This window comes from Podarcis gaigeae (genome assembly GCF_964106915.1).
Source record: "Podarcis gaigeae genome assembly, chromosome: 13".
In the NCBI taxonomy this organism is placed as follows: Eukaryota; Metazoa; Chordata; class Lepidosauria; order Squamata; family Lacertidae; genus Podarcis; species Podarcis gaigeae.
Genome location: NC_139689.1, coordinates 25,005,549 through 25,024,330, shown reverse-complemented (window position 1 = coordinate 25,024,330; position 18,782 = coordinate 25,005,549). Strand labels below are relative to the sequence as shown.

At 44.3% G+C, this 18,782-nt stretch overlaps 2 protein-coding genes across 3 annotated transcripts; one reads left to right on the top strand and one right to left on the bottom strand.

Moving 5' to 3' along the window:
- Positions 1 to 5,936: 5,936 nt before the first annotated feature.
- LOC310829550 (toll-like receptor 12) lies at positions 5,937 to 15,385 on the bottom strand. 2 transcript variants are annotated; one of them, XM_083708161.1, is made up of 3 exons: positions 15,287 to 15,336; positions 12,738 to 12,811; positions 5,937 to 9,423 (listed from the first exon to the last, which is right to left on the bottom strand). In XM_083708161.1, exon 3 carries the CDS (start codon positions 9,367 to 9,369, stop codon positions 6,553 to 6,555), a length of 2,817 nt encoding a protein of 938 aa, XP_083564287.1. In that variant the 5' UTR covers positions 9,370 to 9,423; positions 12,738 to 12,811; positions 15,287 to 15,336; the 3' UTR covers positions 5,937 to 6,552. The 2 variants fall into 2 exon arrangements, with proteins under 2 accessions (XP_083564287.1, XP_083564288.1); XM_083708162.1 differs by lacking the exon at positions 12,738 to 12,811 and having other exon boundaries at positions 15,287 to 15,385.
- On the top strand, positions 12,968 to 18,541 carry LOC310829549 (toll-like receptor 11). The gene is made up of 2 exons (XM_083708160.1): positions 12,968 to 13,128; positions 15,618 to 18,541. The coding sequence occupies exons 1-2, from the start codon at positions 13,084 to 13,086 to the stop codon at positions 18,477 to 18,479; spliced, it is 2,907 nt and encodes a 968-aa protein (XP_083564286.1). The 5' UTR covers positions 12,968 to 13,083; the 3' UTR covers positions 18,480 to 18,541.
- The last annotated feature ends 241 nt before the right edge of the window (positions 18,542 to 18,782 follow it).

The window sequence follows — 18,782 nt, the reverse complement described above, 5'->3', positions numbered from 1 at the left end:
AAGGTTACAACAGTTACACCAATGTAAAAGGCTTGAAAACACTGGAGAAAATAAAATATGGGGTAGTTTAGTGAGGCATGGAAGGCTTCTATTATTCTTTATAGCCTGTCATTTCTACAAGGGCAGGAGGATGACCTAGCTGTGGAACACATACTGTGCATTTAGAAGGACCCAGGTTTGTGCCTTGGCATTTCCAGGTAGGACTCAGAAAGACTCCCATCTGAAATCCTGAAGATCTGCTGTAAGAGTAAGAGTAAGCAACGCTGAACTAGATGGGCCAGCATTTTTATTCAGTTTTAAGGCAGCTCTACATTTTCCAGTGAGCTCAAGGTAGCATACATGGTGTGCCCCATCTCCTCCCACCCATTTGCAACAACCTTGTGAGATAGGTGAGGCTGAGTTAGGGATTGGTCCTAGATCACCTAACAAGTTTCACGGCTGCAAGGAGGTTTCAAACCAGGTCTTTATGGTCCTATATAGGGCTCCTCCACACTTTGCTTGTCTGATTTCTAGAGAGGTTTTCTGCATGTCCAGTGCTTTCTACTAGGCCCAGGTCTAAGAGTGGTTTTCCATTTGCCCCAAATGGAAACTTGTTCTTTACCACAGAATCAGAGCAAACGTCAGTCCATGGAAAACCCTATTGACATTTGCTCTGATTCAGCAGTAAAGAGCAGGCTGTTATAACTATTTATTAATTTCTATACTGACCTTCATCCATTTGGTGGGGTGATGGCGTCTGCCAAATCCTAAAGCCCAACAGTGACATATAGGTGTGTGGCTCTATCTATAGAGAATTAAATTTACCTTCCAAAGTTTTGTTTTATTGATAAGTTATATTAGAAGTAATTATGTGCGCTTTTGTTTAGTTGTTTAAAATGATGGTCGAATGAAAAAGACAAGAATGAGCTGAGGTGGCATGGGAATGTTATTTTATTTCTGTATAGGGGAAAGGGGCGAAGTTAATCTACATATTAACTGTATTTCACTTAATTAGTGACAAGATTTATATCCTGTCATTTGGATGAATGGGCCTCAAGGCAGCTTACAACAGACCGCAATATGCAAATCCTGAAATCGCACAATTCAAACATCCCTTAGCTGATGGATGGGACCAGAATGCTTCCCTGCAGCTCCACAGGTGACTTGATGTAGATGTTTAACTACTAGTGTTTCAAACATGTAGTGGTAGGAAGCCCTAAAAAAATGGCCTTCTATAGCTAGCGTAGCCTTGTACTTAGGACCGGATTCCTAAGTTCACCTCAGAGAAGATGGAACAGGGCATCCCCTTTCTGAAGCATTTCAAAGCATTCTTCCCACCTCCTGCTGGCGATAAATCTCCAATGGATAGTGAGGCCCTCTCCCCTCACATACCCTTTTACCAGCTCCCCCCACCTCTCCTCCTAGCAGGTGGAGAGAAGATGAGAGAACTATGGGGGGCAGACTAGCAACTCCCTTTAGAATCCTTTTTTCAACTGCCAGCTGAGTATAGCCAGCTGCTGCCATTGCCGACTGACAGGGCCTCTTGTGCTCTGAGGTCATCTCTTCAGAGCTCATGGCTCCGGAATCTTTTGGCTTTACTCCCAGGCTATCAGCATCCAAAGCCACACCAACCATTAACAGTGGGAATGAACACCCCTGTGCATCCAAGCACCCCTCTTAGTGGGAATGGTCTTCTACTAGATGCTGCCACGTACACACACCTCTTGGCCTTCCTAGTTGGTGAAGCCCTCAAAGACTTGACTAGCCTTATGCTGAAGGGCCTTTACTAGTCATTATTAAATAAGCTTACTCTTTCCGGAACAACAGTTCTCTCTTTCTGTAACTTTGGTGTTATAGATGTTCTGAAGTGATGAACACATACCCTCCAACATTTCTCTGATGAAAATAGGGATGTCTTATTCCATCATCATCTTAGTAGTAGTAGTAGTATCCTGCCCTTATGACTGGGTTGCCCCAACCACTCTGGGTGGTTCCCAACATATATGAAAACATAATAAAACATTAAACATTTAAAAAAATCTTCCCTATACAGGGCTGCCTTCAGATCTCTTCCAAAGATTGTATAGTTGCATATCTCCTGGGCTCCAGGGTCACATAACTCCATGCCCTCCCACATTTCTCTGATGAAAATAGGGAAAGCAGGAAATTCTGGGATCAAATCAGAAATTGGGATGGCTTGGATTGTCAAACAAAGACACCAGTAGGGTGAGGTGAGAAAAGAAAGGGGGAGGAAAAGGAAATGACAGCTTTTCATGCCAGCTCCTCCAAATTGTTGCCTGGCCTTGAGAAATGCACATATTTAATTTCTTTTCTTTTTTTTACTGTGGTTTTATGCAAACGTGGTATATTGGAAAACTTTGTATTTTTTCCTTTTTAAAAATTAAAGCCATGCACCCTGTAATGCTTCTAGGGGTTGCTCGTGTGTAAGTCGTCGCCACACCTGGCTGGATTACCTGGGTGAACCCCAGGGGCGCCGATTTATAAAAAATATTGGGGGGGCGGGGGCCCATACCGACTTATAAAAAATATTGGGGGGGCCCAAGACCTCCAAACCGCTGCTGCTGGGGGAACGAAAGGGGCGAGCTCCGGGCTGCCCAGACCTTAAGTGAACCTGTGAGGGCCCGCCCTTTGCGGCAGCCGATTGGCTGCCGCCGTGGGCGGTGAATATTAATGAGCTAGGGGGAATCCCCGCTTCTCGCGGGGCTGACGCCAGCCCCGCGAGATTGTTGATGGGTCGAGAGCCCGCAACCCCACCCCCTCTCTAGATCGGGAGTGGCTTTGTTTTAACTCATTACTGAATGTATTTTAAAAGGTAACTATCGTCAAACAAGGAAAATAAAAAATACCAACATAATTTTGTGATTTTACAAAGCATAATATAACTAATAATTTTCTTAAATTATTGGGGGGGCAGAGCCCCCCCAAACGAATTTTTGAGGGGGCTCGGGCCCCCTCAGGCCCCATGGAGTCGGGGCCTATGGTGAACCCTTTCTGTCCGGACAGCCACCCATCCGTGGCTGTCTCAATCGGTGGAGAATCCGTCAGTGGGCGTTTCTTGAACTTCTTCCAGCAAAGAAGTTCTTTGACGCCTAATCTCCTCCTACTCTTCCCTGCGTGGAAGTCTTCTGCGCAGGGAGGGTGTGGGCAGCGGAGGACCCATGCTCTCCCCGCTGGTCTCCGGAGAGGAGTCATGGAGCCCCCTCGCTGATTCCCCCATCTGCCCCCCTTCTCCACTGGTGCTATGCTGATTTCCTTCCCCAGCAGATGGGCTGCCTCTCTCCCTACTGGGTTGCTCTCCGGAGCCCTCCCTCCTCCTCTGGCTCCGATGGCAGTTCCCTGACACACCCAGCTAAACAAATGCCCACAACTAGCCTCAGGTTTCTGGGACTTTGGGTGGGAAAGTACTAACCGAGGGCAGGAGGCAACAACATTCAGGATGAATATATCCCATCAAGCACCACCCACTACTAGTGTGGATGGGAAACATCAAGATAGATTTCAGAGGCATAAAATGGAAGGTGCTCATGTGTGACACTAACACACACATGGAATCCATCATCTACGTCAACATGAATGTCTTAGTGGAGGCACAGCCCAAGGAATAGACCTGACAGAACTGCACAGAATTCCAGCCTACCATTCAAACCAGTTCTGTCTCAAACCATTCTCCTACAGTTGTGTGTCATTTGTTTTATACCATTCTCCACTGATCAATGAGAAAAGAAACCTATCAAAGGGGAAAAGAAACTTTAGTCAAATTCTCGTGGGTAGAGAGCAGGGTTGTTGTTGTTTCTGCCATGCCTACCCTTACTTTTGAGGTGGCCAATGTTGTAGGAAAATCCTTGGGCTCACTTGGATTGCCAAGCAAAGACACCAGCCAGGAATATAGAAGCAAAACAGCAGCCAGTAGGCCTGGTTTTTATTTTAAAGGACTGGGTGAAGCAGGAAGAAGCCCAGAACAAAGGATGGCTCCCACTTTTATCAAAATAAATCAAAAAATTAAAAAATTGTCCAGTAGCACCATAGAGACCAACTAAATTTGTTCTGGGTACAGTGGTACCTTGGGTTACAAACACCTCAAGTTACAAACACTTAGATTACAGACTCCGCTAACCTGGAAGTAGTACCTCGGGTTAAGAACTTTGCCTCAGAATGAGAATGGAAATAGTGTGGCAGGTGCGCAGCAGCAGTGAGAGGCCACATTAGCTCAAGTGTTACCACAGGTTAAGAATGGTTTCAGGTTAAGAACGGACCTCCAGAATGAATTAAGTTCGAACTGGAGGTACCACTGTATAAGCTTTCGTGTGCATGCACACTTATCTGAAGAAGTGTGCATGCACATGAAAGCTTGTACCCAGAACAAACTTAGTTGGTCTCTAGGGTGCTACTGGACAATTTTTTATTTTTAAAAATTATTTCTACTGCATGAGACCAACACTGCTACCTACCTGAATCCCACTTTTATCAGTTTTACAAAAATACCCACAACACTCCTAAAATTACATCGTGCATACATCACAAATACATCACAAATTGGGAGAGTCTGGTGACAGCAACCTGAGCATCAGGTTTGCCCCCATCTTCCCTTGACCTCCATCTCATACCTATCAAGTAAGACAAAAAAAGTATTTACAAGTTCCTGGTTTCCCCTACCAAGTTAATCACATCTCTTTCTCCTGACCAAGAATCTAATCCATGGGTAGGCAAACTAAGGCCCGGGGGCCGGATCCGGCCCAGTCGCCTTCTAAATCCTCCCTGCAGATGGTCTGGGAATCAGCGTGTTTTTACATGAGTAGAATGTGTGCTTTTATTTAAAATGCATTTCTAGGTTATTTGTGGGGCATAGGAATTCATTCATTTTAATTTTTTTCAAAATATAGTCCAGCCCCCCACAAGGTCTGAGGGACAGTGGACCGGCCCCCTGCTGAAAAAGTTTGCTGACCCCTGAACTAATCCATTCCTGGATGGGTTGCTATTGTCCATAGGATGACTACCTGCCTGGCACCCAATTGCCAGGATGCCAGTGATTATCTCTTATGCAGGAGGCTGCTGTGCACCTGATCCCAGAATTCAGGAATTATGGTTGTCTTTTACCAGTTTCCCAAGTCCCCCCTTCGGTAGCCATCTTTTCCCAGAGCAGAACAATGTTGGTCGTGCATTATGTGGTGCTTTGAGGAGACATTGTTTGTGAACAAAGGGGGGGGGTACACAATGCGTGCTGGAGGGGCAACCCCACCCCAAATCATTATAAAAATTCCTGTAACACCAAGGAGTCCTTTCTTTCCTTCCACAAATCATGTCACCAGTGCACTGCATTCTACATCCTTCCCAGGTTCCCATGCTACAGCTAAAGTCTGGAGGAAGACATGAGGTAACTCCTCTTGTGAGTCTTTTCCAGGTCTGGAAGCAGAGATAACCAGGGAGGTCGCAGAATGGTGAAGAAATACTGACTGGAAAGATGCCCACACTCACACCAACTTTAGCTGAAATGATAAGCTCAAAACCCCACACCCACCCAAATCCAAAGGTGCCCTGGCAAAGGGACAGAAATGGAAACTTCTTTCACAGGAGGTGGGAGGGGGAAATGGAGGGGAGATTTTGGCATAGCACAGCTTCAGACAGGGCCTGGGGAGATTACCAAGTGTTCACTATGAACCAAAGAATTTAAGAATTGCCCTGTGCGAGACAAACATTCCTCTTGCCCACTCTTTGCTAATAAAGACTTTATACTATTTTGTGCCAGAAGATGGCAGTAGGCCTTCTCATATGTGAGGTAAGACTCCCATATCTCCAGGAAACAAAGCAATGAGTGTGTCACTTCAGGTTTTGTTGTCCACATTAAGCAACTCACATGAAGGGTTGCAGTAGAAGAGGTCTGGAAGTGGAAGATTTCTCCTTTCCTTTCTGCTTTTATTTTTACAAGGTTCTCTAGATTTGTGTTTGTGAGGTGCACTTCTGGAACACTGGCTGGGAGAGGGGAAACAGCTGTGGATGTGTGTTTTCAGAGATGACAAGTGCATGACACTGTTTAAGAAATTAATTTTCTTCAGGGTTATCTCCAGTACAAATAACTGATTCCCTAGGGTACTTCGTATAGGAGAAAGGCTCACTGGTTCCTCTAAAGAGGTCTCATCCAAGCCAAGCTTTACCACTTTACTCTGATCATTGTAACTGGCCCTTAGCTTCGCTTCGCCTGATCTTGTTATAGATTCTACCCAAGTTCAGGATTCAGTTTCAAAATCTAAGATTTTTTAACCCTTAAAAAAAATAGTAAGCAAAGTTTCAACTACCTTTTTTTCTGAGGAGAGCTAAAAGACATCAGGAAAGAATGGGTTAGGGGGGCATTATTAAGTAATCATGGCATTATCCCAGCTATATCTTCATTTGAAATATTGGAAAAAAATATGGAGCAAACATTATATAGAAAATACTTTGAAGCTATTTCAGGGGGGCATGGGGGAAATGACAGATGGCCCTGAATAGAATAAATGTCCTAATCTTGCAGATTTGGCAGTTATAACTACAGTTCAGAGATTTAAAGTAGCACTTTCTTCAGATTGCCCCCTCTTCGTCACCACAGGGCTGCTTAAGGCTTTTCCTCAGCCTATCCCAAAAGACAAGCTGAGCTGTTGGCTTCTCAGGCCAGTCTATGTAGGTCTTCTTCTTTACCAGCTTGGCCAACCGATGGTAAGATGAAAGCTGATACCTGGACCTGCGTTCCAAGAACACCAGAATCAGTGTGTCATCTGGTTCTGCCAAGAGTCGGTACGTAGCCAGGCTCAACTCCAGAGAACACCAATGGTTGCACAGGGAGTGTGGGCTGATCACACAGATGGCCTTCCGGCTCCTGTAGAGGTTGTCCATAATATTGTCCACAATAGCCTTGCCCACCACAAAGTCCCTACTGTGTAGACAGAGCTTCAGGAAGGGAGGACCATTGTGCTCTAGGTTGGGTACCAGGTTCTGAAGGACCCAATTCTGGTCCTGCCTGCAGTAAGACACGAAGGCATCATATTCAAACCTCTTGCCTTTCCCTATTTCACCACACAGTCTATGCCACCAGCCTCGTAGTATGTAGATGAGGAAGAAGAGCTCTGAACCACAGGTGACATGAATCAATGGGAATGACATGAGGAAGAGGATCAGAGAGGAAGTGGCCATAAAGAGAATGAAGTCTATCTTCAGGATGCAATTGTGCTCAACAAATTGCAAGAACTTCTGAGATTTCAATGCCGTTGTCAGTTGCTGACACCTCAGTGGGTGTACAATAGATACAAAAAGGTCTTTCTTTCCTGATGCCCAGCTGACAAACCAGGCATTGGAACAGTAGCACCCAAAGTTGCCTGCGTTCAGGTAAAAGTACCTTAGTTGCCCCATTTGATCCTGAAAACTAGCATCTAGGGTAAGGATTAATTCACTTTGCAACACAAGAAGCTGCAAACTCTTCATGTCCCGGAATAAAACAGGGGATACATATTCCAGGCCCGATTCCATCAAGTGCAATACCTCCAGGTGAGTGAGGTTCTGGAAGAGATACTGGGCATCAGCTTTAGGAATATCTTTAATTGCATCTGCAAGGTTAAAAACCACCAAGACCCTTAGGTTTGATAAATGGGAAAAGTTGAAGTGTCCTCTGTAAGAACCCTGTACGATAACACTATGGTGAAGTTTTTCTAGGAGAGGGAAATCATGGGAAAAAGGCCTAGAGGTATTACAGAAAAAAATGAATCCTGACAAATAAAGTTCCTTTACTTTGGGGAAAGAGGGCGATTTGCATGAGTCCACTTCAAGCTGATTACACTTGAGTGTTAATTTCTCCAAAGTGGAAAACATCTCCATGCTTTGTCTTCTAAATCTAACTCGGGATTTGGGTAGAAGTTCAAGATTTTCAAGGCCAGGGATTGAAAAGCCCACATCCAGGTCACCATAATTTATAAAACCAAATTGTAGTTCTCTCAGCATATTGAGACCTTGAAAGAAGTATGTTGTCAGCACTTCAATTGGGTTATGCCTTAGGTTCAAGAAGGCCAACCTGGAGAGGGAAGAAAAGGAATGATTTGTCAAATGAATAATGTAGTTGTTTTCCAGACTGAGTACCTTAAGTTGATGAAGTCCATAAAATGCCATTGAATCTATCCTTTCAATATTGCTGGCATCGAGTAAGAGCTCCTGTAAATATGGCAGGCAGGAAAAGGCGTAGGCTTGGAGGTTGCTGACATTATTTCCTGAGAAATTCATAATCTGCAGCTTAGAGGTGAAATTCATCCTCTTATACACTGGTGGGCACAGGCCCCAGTGGAGGTTATTTAGAGAAAGATCTAAAAGCTGGAGCTGGGGCATTTTGTATAGAATCAAAGAATCTACATATTCTAGTTGGTTCCGCACAAGTGCTAATTTCTCCAGAGAGCGACAGGCATCATACTTTACAGGATCAAAGGTTTTGAAAAATATCCGGGACAGTGACAGAGAACAGAGGGAGAAACGGGAAGCCAAATCACAGACTGGGAAGGTCTGGCTCTTGAACCTTGGGTTGGTGTTTTCCAGTGAAAGGGAGTCAAGTTTTTCTATTTCTAATGCTAATATTAGGATCTCACCCAGAGTCAGAGGGGAAAAGCTCCATCTTAGGTTCTGGAGAAAACATCTGTTTTGGCCTTCAGGACTCTTTCCCTCTTTCTGAGACCATGAGGTAGGAGCCAAGCTGCTAGGATGCTGCTTTTGAGACAAAGAGGAAGAAAAGGAATCTGGCATGAGTTGATTTACAGACCCTTGAGGTGATGACTTCAATGAGAGGAAGAAGTGGAGCAGCTCCAAAACGTGTTTCAAGCTGCATCTAGAAACAGAGAGCAGTTGGAGTTGATGAGACAGTGTTATATCTCCTCCTGTGGGACTGACATCACTTAGGACCAGAGTTTGAAGGGAGGGCATAGGGAAGAAGGTTTCACAAATGTCGATGAGTTTGGAACAAGACTGAAGATTTTGGAATATGATGAAAAGGTACTGCAATTTATTCAAGTCTATGAAAGCCCTGGGTGAGATAACAACATCCTTCTTTATCACGAGTCTCAGATAGTGGAGTTCTGGAAAAGCTTGGAAGGTTTGAGCTTCCAAGACTTTAATGTCGCCTGAGAGACAGAGTGCTTCAACCTCCTTGGGGACGGTGATGATGTCTTCTGGCAAGGAACATACATTCTGGCAGTTCACTATCAGCCTGGTGCTATTAGGTGGAGAGCAGCTGGGAAAGCGACGCACCACATAAGGCATCAGTGACCCTTCAATGGTATAGCATTTTAGGTTCATCAAAGCAAGAGAGAAAGGTTGTCCCAAGGAAAAAAGCATCAAGATGGCCAGCATTGTTCCTCTCTGTTGCATTGGCCTCCTTTCCACAGCTGAAGAGTTTGGATCACCTTAGAGGTGCCAAATAACCTGGCAAAGAAAAACAAACAGTTTGAGTTCACTTTGTTCAGCATCATCATCACCACCATCATCATTAGTCATCTTTCCTCTATGAAAGCTTGTCTGCCATTAGATTCCATTGGGAATCTAACCAGCTTTCAAAGAAGCCCAGGAGGTCTCTGTTCTTTTGAACACAGTTTGAAATTTAATAGTTTAGCACTTGAGTGGGGGATGTTTCATTCTGGGCAACCTTCCAAGGACCAGTGATGGGTGGGGCAACTAACGTAAATTTTAACCTTTGTACAGTTGGCTAGTTTAACACACACACCTGCCAACAGCTCTATCCTTCATCCAGACAAGCAAGAGGCATTGCAGACCCACTCACAGCACCCCACACTGAATGTGAGTGAAGGCAACAATACATTTAAACAAATGGGACAAGACAATGTACCATACTTGGGTGAAGTCGGCTTATATTTCCAGGGGTGGACCAGAATGAAGACTTCCACACTCTGGTCCACTGCCCAGGCTCCGCCCCCCAACCTACTCCTGATTGGGCAGTTCACATTTGTTGTTGGTGAGCTATACTGCCATTCATAGCAGCTGACCAGAGGAGGACCCAATGGCCAGCTGCTACAAAGAGGCTGCAACCACCACTCACCTTTGATTCAGGTAAGCAGCTATTATCAGAGCCCAAGAACAATCCTAGCCAGGCAAAAGCGTTGTGAAGCAGAGCCAATGAAGGGTGTGGCCTGGAGAGAGTTTTAAGTACCAGATAGGGAGGAGTTTTAAGTACCAGATAGTTCCAAGCATAGGCGCCGACTCTATGGGGCCTGAGGGGGCCCGAGCCCCCTCAAAAATTCGTTTGGGGGGCTCCGCCCCCCCAATAATTTAAGATAATTATTAGTTATATTATGCTTTGTAAAATCACAAAATTATGTTGGTATTTTTTATTTTCCTTGTTTGACGATAGTTACCTTTTAAAATACATTCAGTAATGAGTTAAAACAAAGCCACTCCCGATCTAGAGAGGGGGTGGGGTTGCGGGCTCTCGACCCATCAACAATCTCGCGGGGCTGGCGTCAGCCCCGCGAGAAGCGGGGATTCCCCCTAGCTCATTAATATTCACCGCCCACGGCGGCAGCCAATCGGCTGCCGCAAAGGGCGGGCCCTCACAGGTTCACTTAAGGTCGGGGCAGCCCGGGGCTCTCCCCTTTCGTTCCCCCAGCAGCAGCGGTTTGGAGGTCTTGGGGCCCCCCCAATATTTTTTATAAGTCGGTATGGGCCCCCGCCCCCCCAATATTTTTTATAAGTCGGCGCCCCTGGTTCCAAGGGCATCTCTATCTAGATTTGAGTACCTTTGGGTGAGAGACCACAGGCGTTTTTGTAATATTTACAATGTTTCAGTGTTTGGAGCACTTTATTTTTTTATTTACCAATGTATGGAAAATGTATACAGTAATTGGAAGCCAAGAATCACAAGGCAGAAGATCCCTGAGGATCCCTTCAAGGCAGCCTTCCAGGTTGCACCCCGCCCCCAGTCTTAACTGAATCCAAATACAAACTCTGTACACATAGTCTCCCTCTTTCAAAACTGCAAAATGAAAAAGAGTAACTATTTCTTCACAAACAAATGCCTTACATCTTCCCCATTCTCAGAGCTGTAATTTTCCCAAGTTCTAGTAATGCTCTTTAAAACACAAAAAAATGCTTCTATACTAAAGCCCCTCAGTGCTGCTGAGACATTGCTTTCCCATAATTACATGGGTGAAATTAAAAGTTCTACACAGCTCAAGTTAATATTACAATTTATTCAACACACATCCCTTTCCACACAATTAAAAAAACCTTCTATAATATTCACAATTAAGTCCTGGTTGGCAGATCCCCTTTCTGGTCCTAATTGCAAATGGGCTGACTGCAAGTCCTTTTCATTTTCACTCTTTCTCTTGATCACAGCCATGAGATTGGTAAATGTCCTTTTAGTTGCATCTTCAATAGTCTTTCTTAAAGCTCATCAGCTTTTCTGTGGAAAGCCACTACATACCACTGAACTGCAGCAAACATCAACCAAGCTTTCTTGGGATTGACATTTGCTTCAATCTAGAGGTAAACAGTGGGTTTTCCAGAGGAAAGCAGTGGGGCAAATGGAAAATCAGTCAGACCCATGCCCAGAAATATGGGATAAATGAAGAACTGCTTAGACCCACACCTTCTAGGCATGGGATAAGCAGAAGAGTGGACAAACCCTTAGTTGTCCCAGCACCAGTTTCTGTTCCCCTATGAAGGGTGGAAGTTTCAACTGCTCATTTATTCTCTCTCTCTTTTTGCAATAGTAAAATTGTACTATTTTGTTACAAACAGAAAGAAACATATGCAAGGAAACCAGTAACCGATTCATTACAGATCAGGAGAAAGCACAAATCAATGAAATGGGTGAGACCTGCACATGGGATATTTAGAATTAAAGGCACGGGAGTTCTAAAAATCCTCAACAGCAGTTGGTCCTGCAATTGTGTTTTCTTGCAGAACAACATTGTCACTAATTGCATTTGAAAAAGAATATTCCATACAGGAAAACACTAGACATCAACACTATGGCAGTGACACTGTTCAGATGTGCCATAAAAATGCGTAAACAAAGGGTGGTGGTTCCAGTAATGTAGAAGCAACTGTCAGTCCTCAAATATCTCCTTATCATTAGCTCCCATTGAGGAAAGCAATCAAGCAACCATCCTGGGGCACTGAACCATAATCTTCCTTTAGAAAGAGAAATGAGCAGCCAGAAGCAGCAAAAGTGCTTTTCCAGTGATCTCTCCTCCAAAGGAAACGGCTTGCTCATGAAACTTCCTGCTCCTTAGGAAAGTGGGTGTCTAAATAGGTCCAGAGTGACAGCCACAGTACATAACTTCTTTCAGGGTCACCCAGAAGTCCTCCTTTGGGACCTCAGAAAGGGCAAGGGAAGTTCTGGTATTGCCTCATACATCTTCCAGAATCTAATGACTTATTCCCAGTTCCGTCCCTAAGCCATACATACCACTGCAAAGAAGCTCTTCCTTTATATCAAGGCTTCCTTCAACACCACTCTTTCATCTCAGAGTGTTTTCCCACAGCTTGCTTACATGCAAAGCCCATGTCAACCCATCCCTAACCCTTTGCTCACATCTGGGCGTACTGTCCAAGCCCAAGTTATAGAGCATTGTTCTTCACCAAGCTTTTCCACCCTTTCTATTCTATAACAGTTCCTAGCTGAATGACCCATGAGATCTGTCCAAATGACAACCTGTGGTGTGCGGGGATTCCCATCCACAAGTGTGCAAGACCATTGTTCATAAGTCACTTACCTCTAAGCAGCAACATGCAAAGACGCTTCATGTAGTTGTGGTTTGCAAAGGGAAAACACATAAAAAGGCTTCTTCTAGATGAGGAAGTAGGAAAGGCACAATTCTAGTAAATTCTCACTTCTGCATAGAGTTCCAGTTTTTAAATTACTGCCTTAACTTGCATGTGAAAGCTGCATGCAGCTTTAAAGTAAGAGTGAAAGAGGAATTGTGTCCTGAAGTGGAGTAGTGAGTAGTGAGATCTGCTATACCCTTTGTAACTAAGTTTATCCAGTAGAGATACTACTTGTATGAGACTTAGGGAGAGAAGTTAGCTTGAGGAGCAGGGAAAGAAATACTGGAAAAGAGAATGGCTAAACATGCAGTTCTAGCACCAGGATGGCGAAGCAAAGAGGTACTGCTAACTGGCTTTTTTCTCCCTTTTTCTCTAGGTTAGTTTTCAATGGGCTTATAATTTCATAGCAATGTATTCTGTGCAACCTGGAGAACCCACACAGATAAAAGCTGACTTTTCCCCATTTGAATTGGTATTGTTAGAGGGTTCAAATGAACATCTTAGAGGTAAAGGACATCATGGTGTGATTTTCAGGAGAGGAGTATGTCTTTGTCTCTGTGTGCATATGGTATGGTCTGTATGGTGACAATGCCATGGAACAGTAGTTGCTCATCTCCTGCTGGGTCATATTTCAAAATGATTCTAGGATGTGCACCAAGTGATTAGACCAGGGACAGGATTCAAGCCGTGTCTCATACACACAGGGTCTGAGGTGCCTCAACCGCTTCAGTTTTTCACCCAAACCCACCAAATTATCACCACTTTGTCAATGAGTAACTGAAAAAGAAGGGGCAAAGCAACAGGTTCTCCAGTTTCCTATTTGAGTGTTCAGGTCCACATAATGTTAATTGCATGAGCCAAGAGAGATGGTCCACACATATTCATCCCACCTCCACATCGCAGGTCATGAGTTTGGTAGGTTGCACCTACCAAATGCATAAACAGTACTGAAGAGGGGCAGGGCTGTCTTTACCCAGGGTTGCAAGGGGTGCAGGGCACCTGGGTGCCAAATTCAGGGGGGCACTAGGCACCTGCTGCTGAAGCCGCCTAAGCTCTTAACTATCTACCTGTTATGAAATAATAAAGAATTTTAATCAAGCTAGAAAAACAGAATACATATATTCCTAGGCATTACCGAAATGTATACCTACTATTTCACTAAAGGACGTTTGACTTTGTGCGCTCATTTACCAAAGATGCGCCACGCCAGTGGCGGCGCTTGTCATTCACAATGGCACACTTGTCAGACTCAATGATAGCGCTTGTCATTCTCAACAGTGCTGTGCACACAAAATTAACTAAATTTGGGGGCGCTGGGCGGATCTGTGCACCCCAGTGGCACATATGCTAAAGACAGCCCTGAATATGGGTCAGCCCAGGACACAATGTGGGAGTAGGCTGAGCACAGCCACACTCCCATGGTTCATACAACTGACATTTTGTGGGCCTTCACATACAAAGAGAGTTCCTGCAAACCAGGGATAGGGAAGTTGTGGCCCTCCAGATATTGTTGGAGTACAGATCCTATCCCTGACCATTGGCCATGCTAGCTGAGGCTAATGGGAGTTGAGCAATGCTCAACAGTGCCCTACACTGTCATTCTAATATATTCACTTGCTTTTAACTATTTAGGGTTACATTGCTTTTTCATACATGCAGGACCAAATTTGTGTATAAGATAGAAAGCATATACAGTATTTTATAAGGCTGTACCAGTGTTTTTCTACTACATAATGAACTCTTTATAGCTGTGGTGGGTGGGTGTTTTAATGCTGGTCTTAGACTTTAAATATGGGCCATCAGGAAAGAAAGTCTTGACATTCATGCCACATGGGGTAAACACAGTGCTGCCTTATAGACATCAACAAAGATGTCCTGAATTGTGTGAGGAAGTTGCCTTTCTGTGCATAACTTTACATGAAGCTGTACAGGAGAACCTGTCCATTTATTCACCTATACAAATAACTCAGGGCAGAATTAAAGATGTATTGAGATGTCTGTTGCTAGAAGCAGCAGCCACCAGGTACTGAGGAAACTTCAGGAGCAAGGGCAAAACGGCTTCCCTCAATAATTAAGGGATACTAATACAAGGTCTGGGGTGCTCTGGTCCATGGGGTCATGAAGAGTCGGACACGACTAAATGACTAAACAACAACAGTACAAGGTCAGTTATTCCCCAAACTTTAAAGAAAGAAAATTGGGGTGGAAAGACCAAGGTAAAGGTTGTTTTCATGGAGCCAAGTTGTAACAAGTACAATATATAAAACTGTGGTACATATTTAATGTTTCCATGTTACATAAGATGGGCACCTTAATCTCAAATTCCCATGCTTTTTGATACATGAGTGAATCTGTATGCACCTGATCTCTAATATTAATCCAAATGTATATATATTAATTCAAGACTCTTAAAAGGCTTCAGAATAAAGTGAAGTGAGTAGACCAACTGATAAGAGTGTGACAACACTCCACATATAAAATAGTTTCAAGCACTTACCTGCCCTAGCAAAGAGATTCTGGGAACTGTATTTCTTCTTTGAAGAGATGCAGAAGCTTTAGCAAAGCCTTCACTTAGCATTCATTCCAAAATTCAGTTCCAAGTGTCAAGATTTTTAATGTTGCTGACATTACATTAGAGATGTGTATAAAAAGTGTGCCTCTGTGAAAAGATTCCCTGCATTCCCCAATGCGAATTGCAGAATACCAGGTACCAGTGTCTGCATGTCAAACAGTAGGCAGTTTTGATCACCGCAAGTACCTCTTTAAAAAAAAAAAAAAAAAACAGTGATCACTAGATGGACAATGTATGATTCCCAAATATCTTTCAGAGAGATGGAAGCCCTTTTCAGAGGAGCTGCTGGAATAAATTGGAAGCAAGAAGAGTGGCCAGCATCTTCCTGCTCTTCCTGTTTCTGAGCCCACCTTTCTGCAAGGCAACGCTCACCAGCAAATGTCAGATCACTGAGGGCTGGCTACGACCACACACATCTGAACCCCTATCCCTCTGTCTCTCTGCTTCAGATGCGGGTCTGGTTGCATTCTGTAGCAATGTCACCTCCTTGCAAGAAGATCTGGCTACTGTTCCTGAGCTGGTGAGTGCCCTTTGTCTCTCCGGGAGTATTGTCATTTATGAACGAGCTTTCTCGTCTTTTCCAGAACTTAATCACCTGAGCATCAACTTGAAGGCACCTGTTATCTCACCCAGGGCTTTCCTGGGCCTGGACAAGCTACAATACTTATCAATCCACCACTCAGATACAGGCTGCAGCAACAGCTCCATCCCAACTCAAGCCTTCCACCAATTAGAGCAACTGCAGACTTTGAACATGAAGGGCATCTATCTCACAGGACAGCGAGGGATAAATCTTCCAAGTCACTTAAAATCGCTTTCCATTTCTGGATGCTGCTTAGACCAATTTTCAGAGCTGTTCAGCATTTTCCCATCTTTGCAGTCAGTGCCTCACGTGTCTGTAGATAACTGTGAAATAGGGAGGTTTCCCCACTCTTTGTATCTGAGGCAACATCCTAACTTCTCAAGCTCTAGGGTCCCATCTTCTCAATCACAGGAAAGAACGGGTCTTTATTCTCAGAACAAAAGCTCACTTCAGTCCCTGGTGCTGAGCCATTTCCCTCTGGCACTCAGTGAGCTTCTATCCTTAGAAATAAAAGAACTTGACACACTTTCGTTGGAGAAGACACACCACATGCATCAGAACCAGACTTTTCAGGTCTGTGCTCTGGCCTCCCGTTTCTCCCTCCGATCTCTGTCATTTTCATTGAATTACTACAAAAACTTCAACAGTGAAGAGCTTCCTGGCTGCTACTCTGTGGAGAATTTGGTACTTGAGGATAATAAAATGGAGCAAGTAGATCCCTTGCTTCTGTATAAGCTCTTCTATCTCCAGCTGTTAGATCTTTCTGGAAATAATCTTTACTGGAACCTTTGCCCACTAGAGTATGAGAAGATGAACTTTAACTCCCGGCTGAGGATTCTTGATTTCTCTGGTAACAGATTTAAAAGTCCCCAATCTACTGTATTCTCCTGCCTGCCATACTTAGAGACACTCTCACTCAATGACTGTGGGTTTGAGAACATTCCAGTATCTGCCTTCTCCAGACTTGGCCAACTTAAGGTTTTAAATCTGAGAAACAATCGATTACGCAACCTTGCAAATGCCTCTTTCTATAAACTGTCCAGTCTGGTTTCCTTAGACTTGTGTGGCAATCCCATCACACAGTTTGAAAGCGATTCATTCCAGGGTTTGGCTTTTTTGAGACAACTCCAAATAGGCTTTCCATATTTTCAGGAAGGGGAAGAAACCCTGAGATTCTCAGCGAAAAATGTAGAAAGTCTTGTATTGCAAAATTTTTCATCAATTGCCTTATACAACCCGCCACAGTCTGACTTTGCTTCAGTGCAGAATATGACTCTAAGTGGCTGCTTTGAATTTTACAACTTGTCTCATAACACATTTTTCCCCAATGTGCGATTGATGCATTGGGAGCCAGCTTTGGAATGTGATTCTTCTAAGCCCCTCCATCTGCTTTTCCCTGTGCTGGAGCAGCTTGTTTACAAGTATAAGTTAGAAGCAAGATCTACTGGATGGAATTTCAACATGTCTCATCTGTCCAAGCTGCAACTGCTTGAGGTGCACAACCTGCCTGAAGTACCTTACGGTTCCTCTGCGCCAGAGATGCAGTCCCTCTTCATGGATCTGCCCCAGGTGGAGGCCCTGAGAATGGTGAACAGCAACATCAGGTACATCTCAGCAAAGTTCTTCAGAGGAAAGTGCAAACTCAAGCAACTCGTGCTAGAGAAGGAGGCCTTCCTGGAACTTGACAGTGACATTCAGGATCAAATACTGGGACAAATGCCTCTCCGCTACTTGCATTTTTCCAGTGTCACCTTCAGGTGTGACTGCTCAAGTGCCTGGCTCATTGACTGGGCCATCAGAAGGAAAGAGATTTATGTATTTGGGCTGGAGCATGCAGACTGTCTGGATGTCCAAAGGAGAGAAAAGAAAGGCAACTATCTGTCTTTCATAGAGCAGAACTGTAGTCAGGATGTTGGCTTCCTCCTTTTTGTTTCAACCTCCTCGGTGCTGTTCCTCCTTATTTCACTCCCTATCCTGAAAGCCACTTGTGGCTCAGAGCTTCTTTTTCTGATCTACATGTTGAGGGCATGGTGGCATGGACTGCTGAATAACAGAAAAGGCCAGAGGTTTGAGTATGATGCTTTTGTGTCCTATAGCAGTCAGGACCAGGAGTGGGTGTTGCAGCACTTGGTGCCCAATCTGGAGCAGAAGGGACCCCCCTTCCTGAAGCTCTGTCTCCACAACCGGGACTTTGTGGTGGGCAAGGCCATTGTGGACAATATCATGGAGAGTCTTTACAGCAGCTACAAGACCATCTGTGTTATCAGCCACCATGCCCTCAACAGCTCCTGGTGTTCTCTGGAGATGACCCTGGCCACATACCGTCTTGTGGCTGAGCAAGAGGATACGTTGATCCTGTTGTTCATGGAGCACATCTCCAGATACCGTCTCTCAGCCTATCATCGTCTGGCAAAGCTGGTGAAGAGGAAGGCGTATCTAGACTGGCCTCAGGAGCCAGCTGCCCAGGCTGCCTTTTGGGATAGGTTGAGGAAGATACTGAAGCAACACTGTGGTGGGGAGGAACCAAAGCTTTAAGCATTCTGTGTTGTCCAACTTGACTATGCAGTGAGCATCCAACAAACTTCTGCCCAACGAGATTTATTTCTTATCTTGCAAAATAATAAATTGTGAAAAGATGTAGGAAAGCTTAATGGAGTCTTGACCAGGGAAACCAAGAGAGTTCACATACAGACACAAACACTGCTAAATCTTGTTCTCACATAACATTTTTGTTTACTCGGATGTGTCCTATTTCTATGTAAATGAAAGAATGTTATATCATGGATAGCATTATTGTCAAATATTTTCCTGCTTGTGTGTAATGTACACAAACTCTGA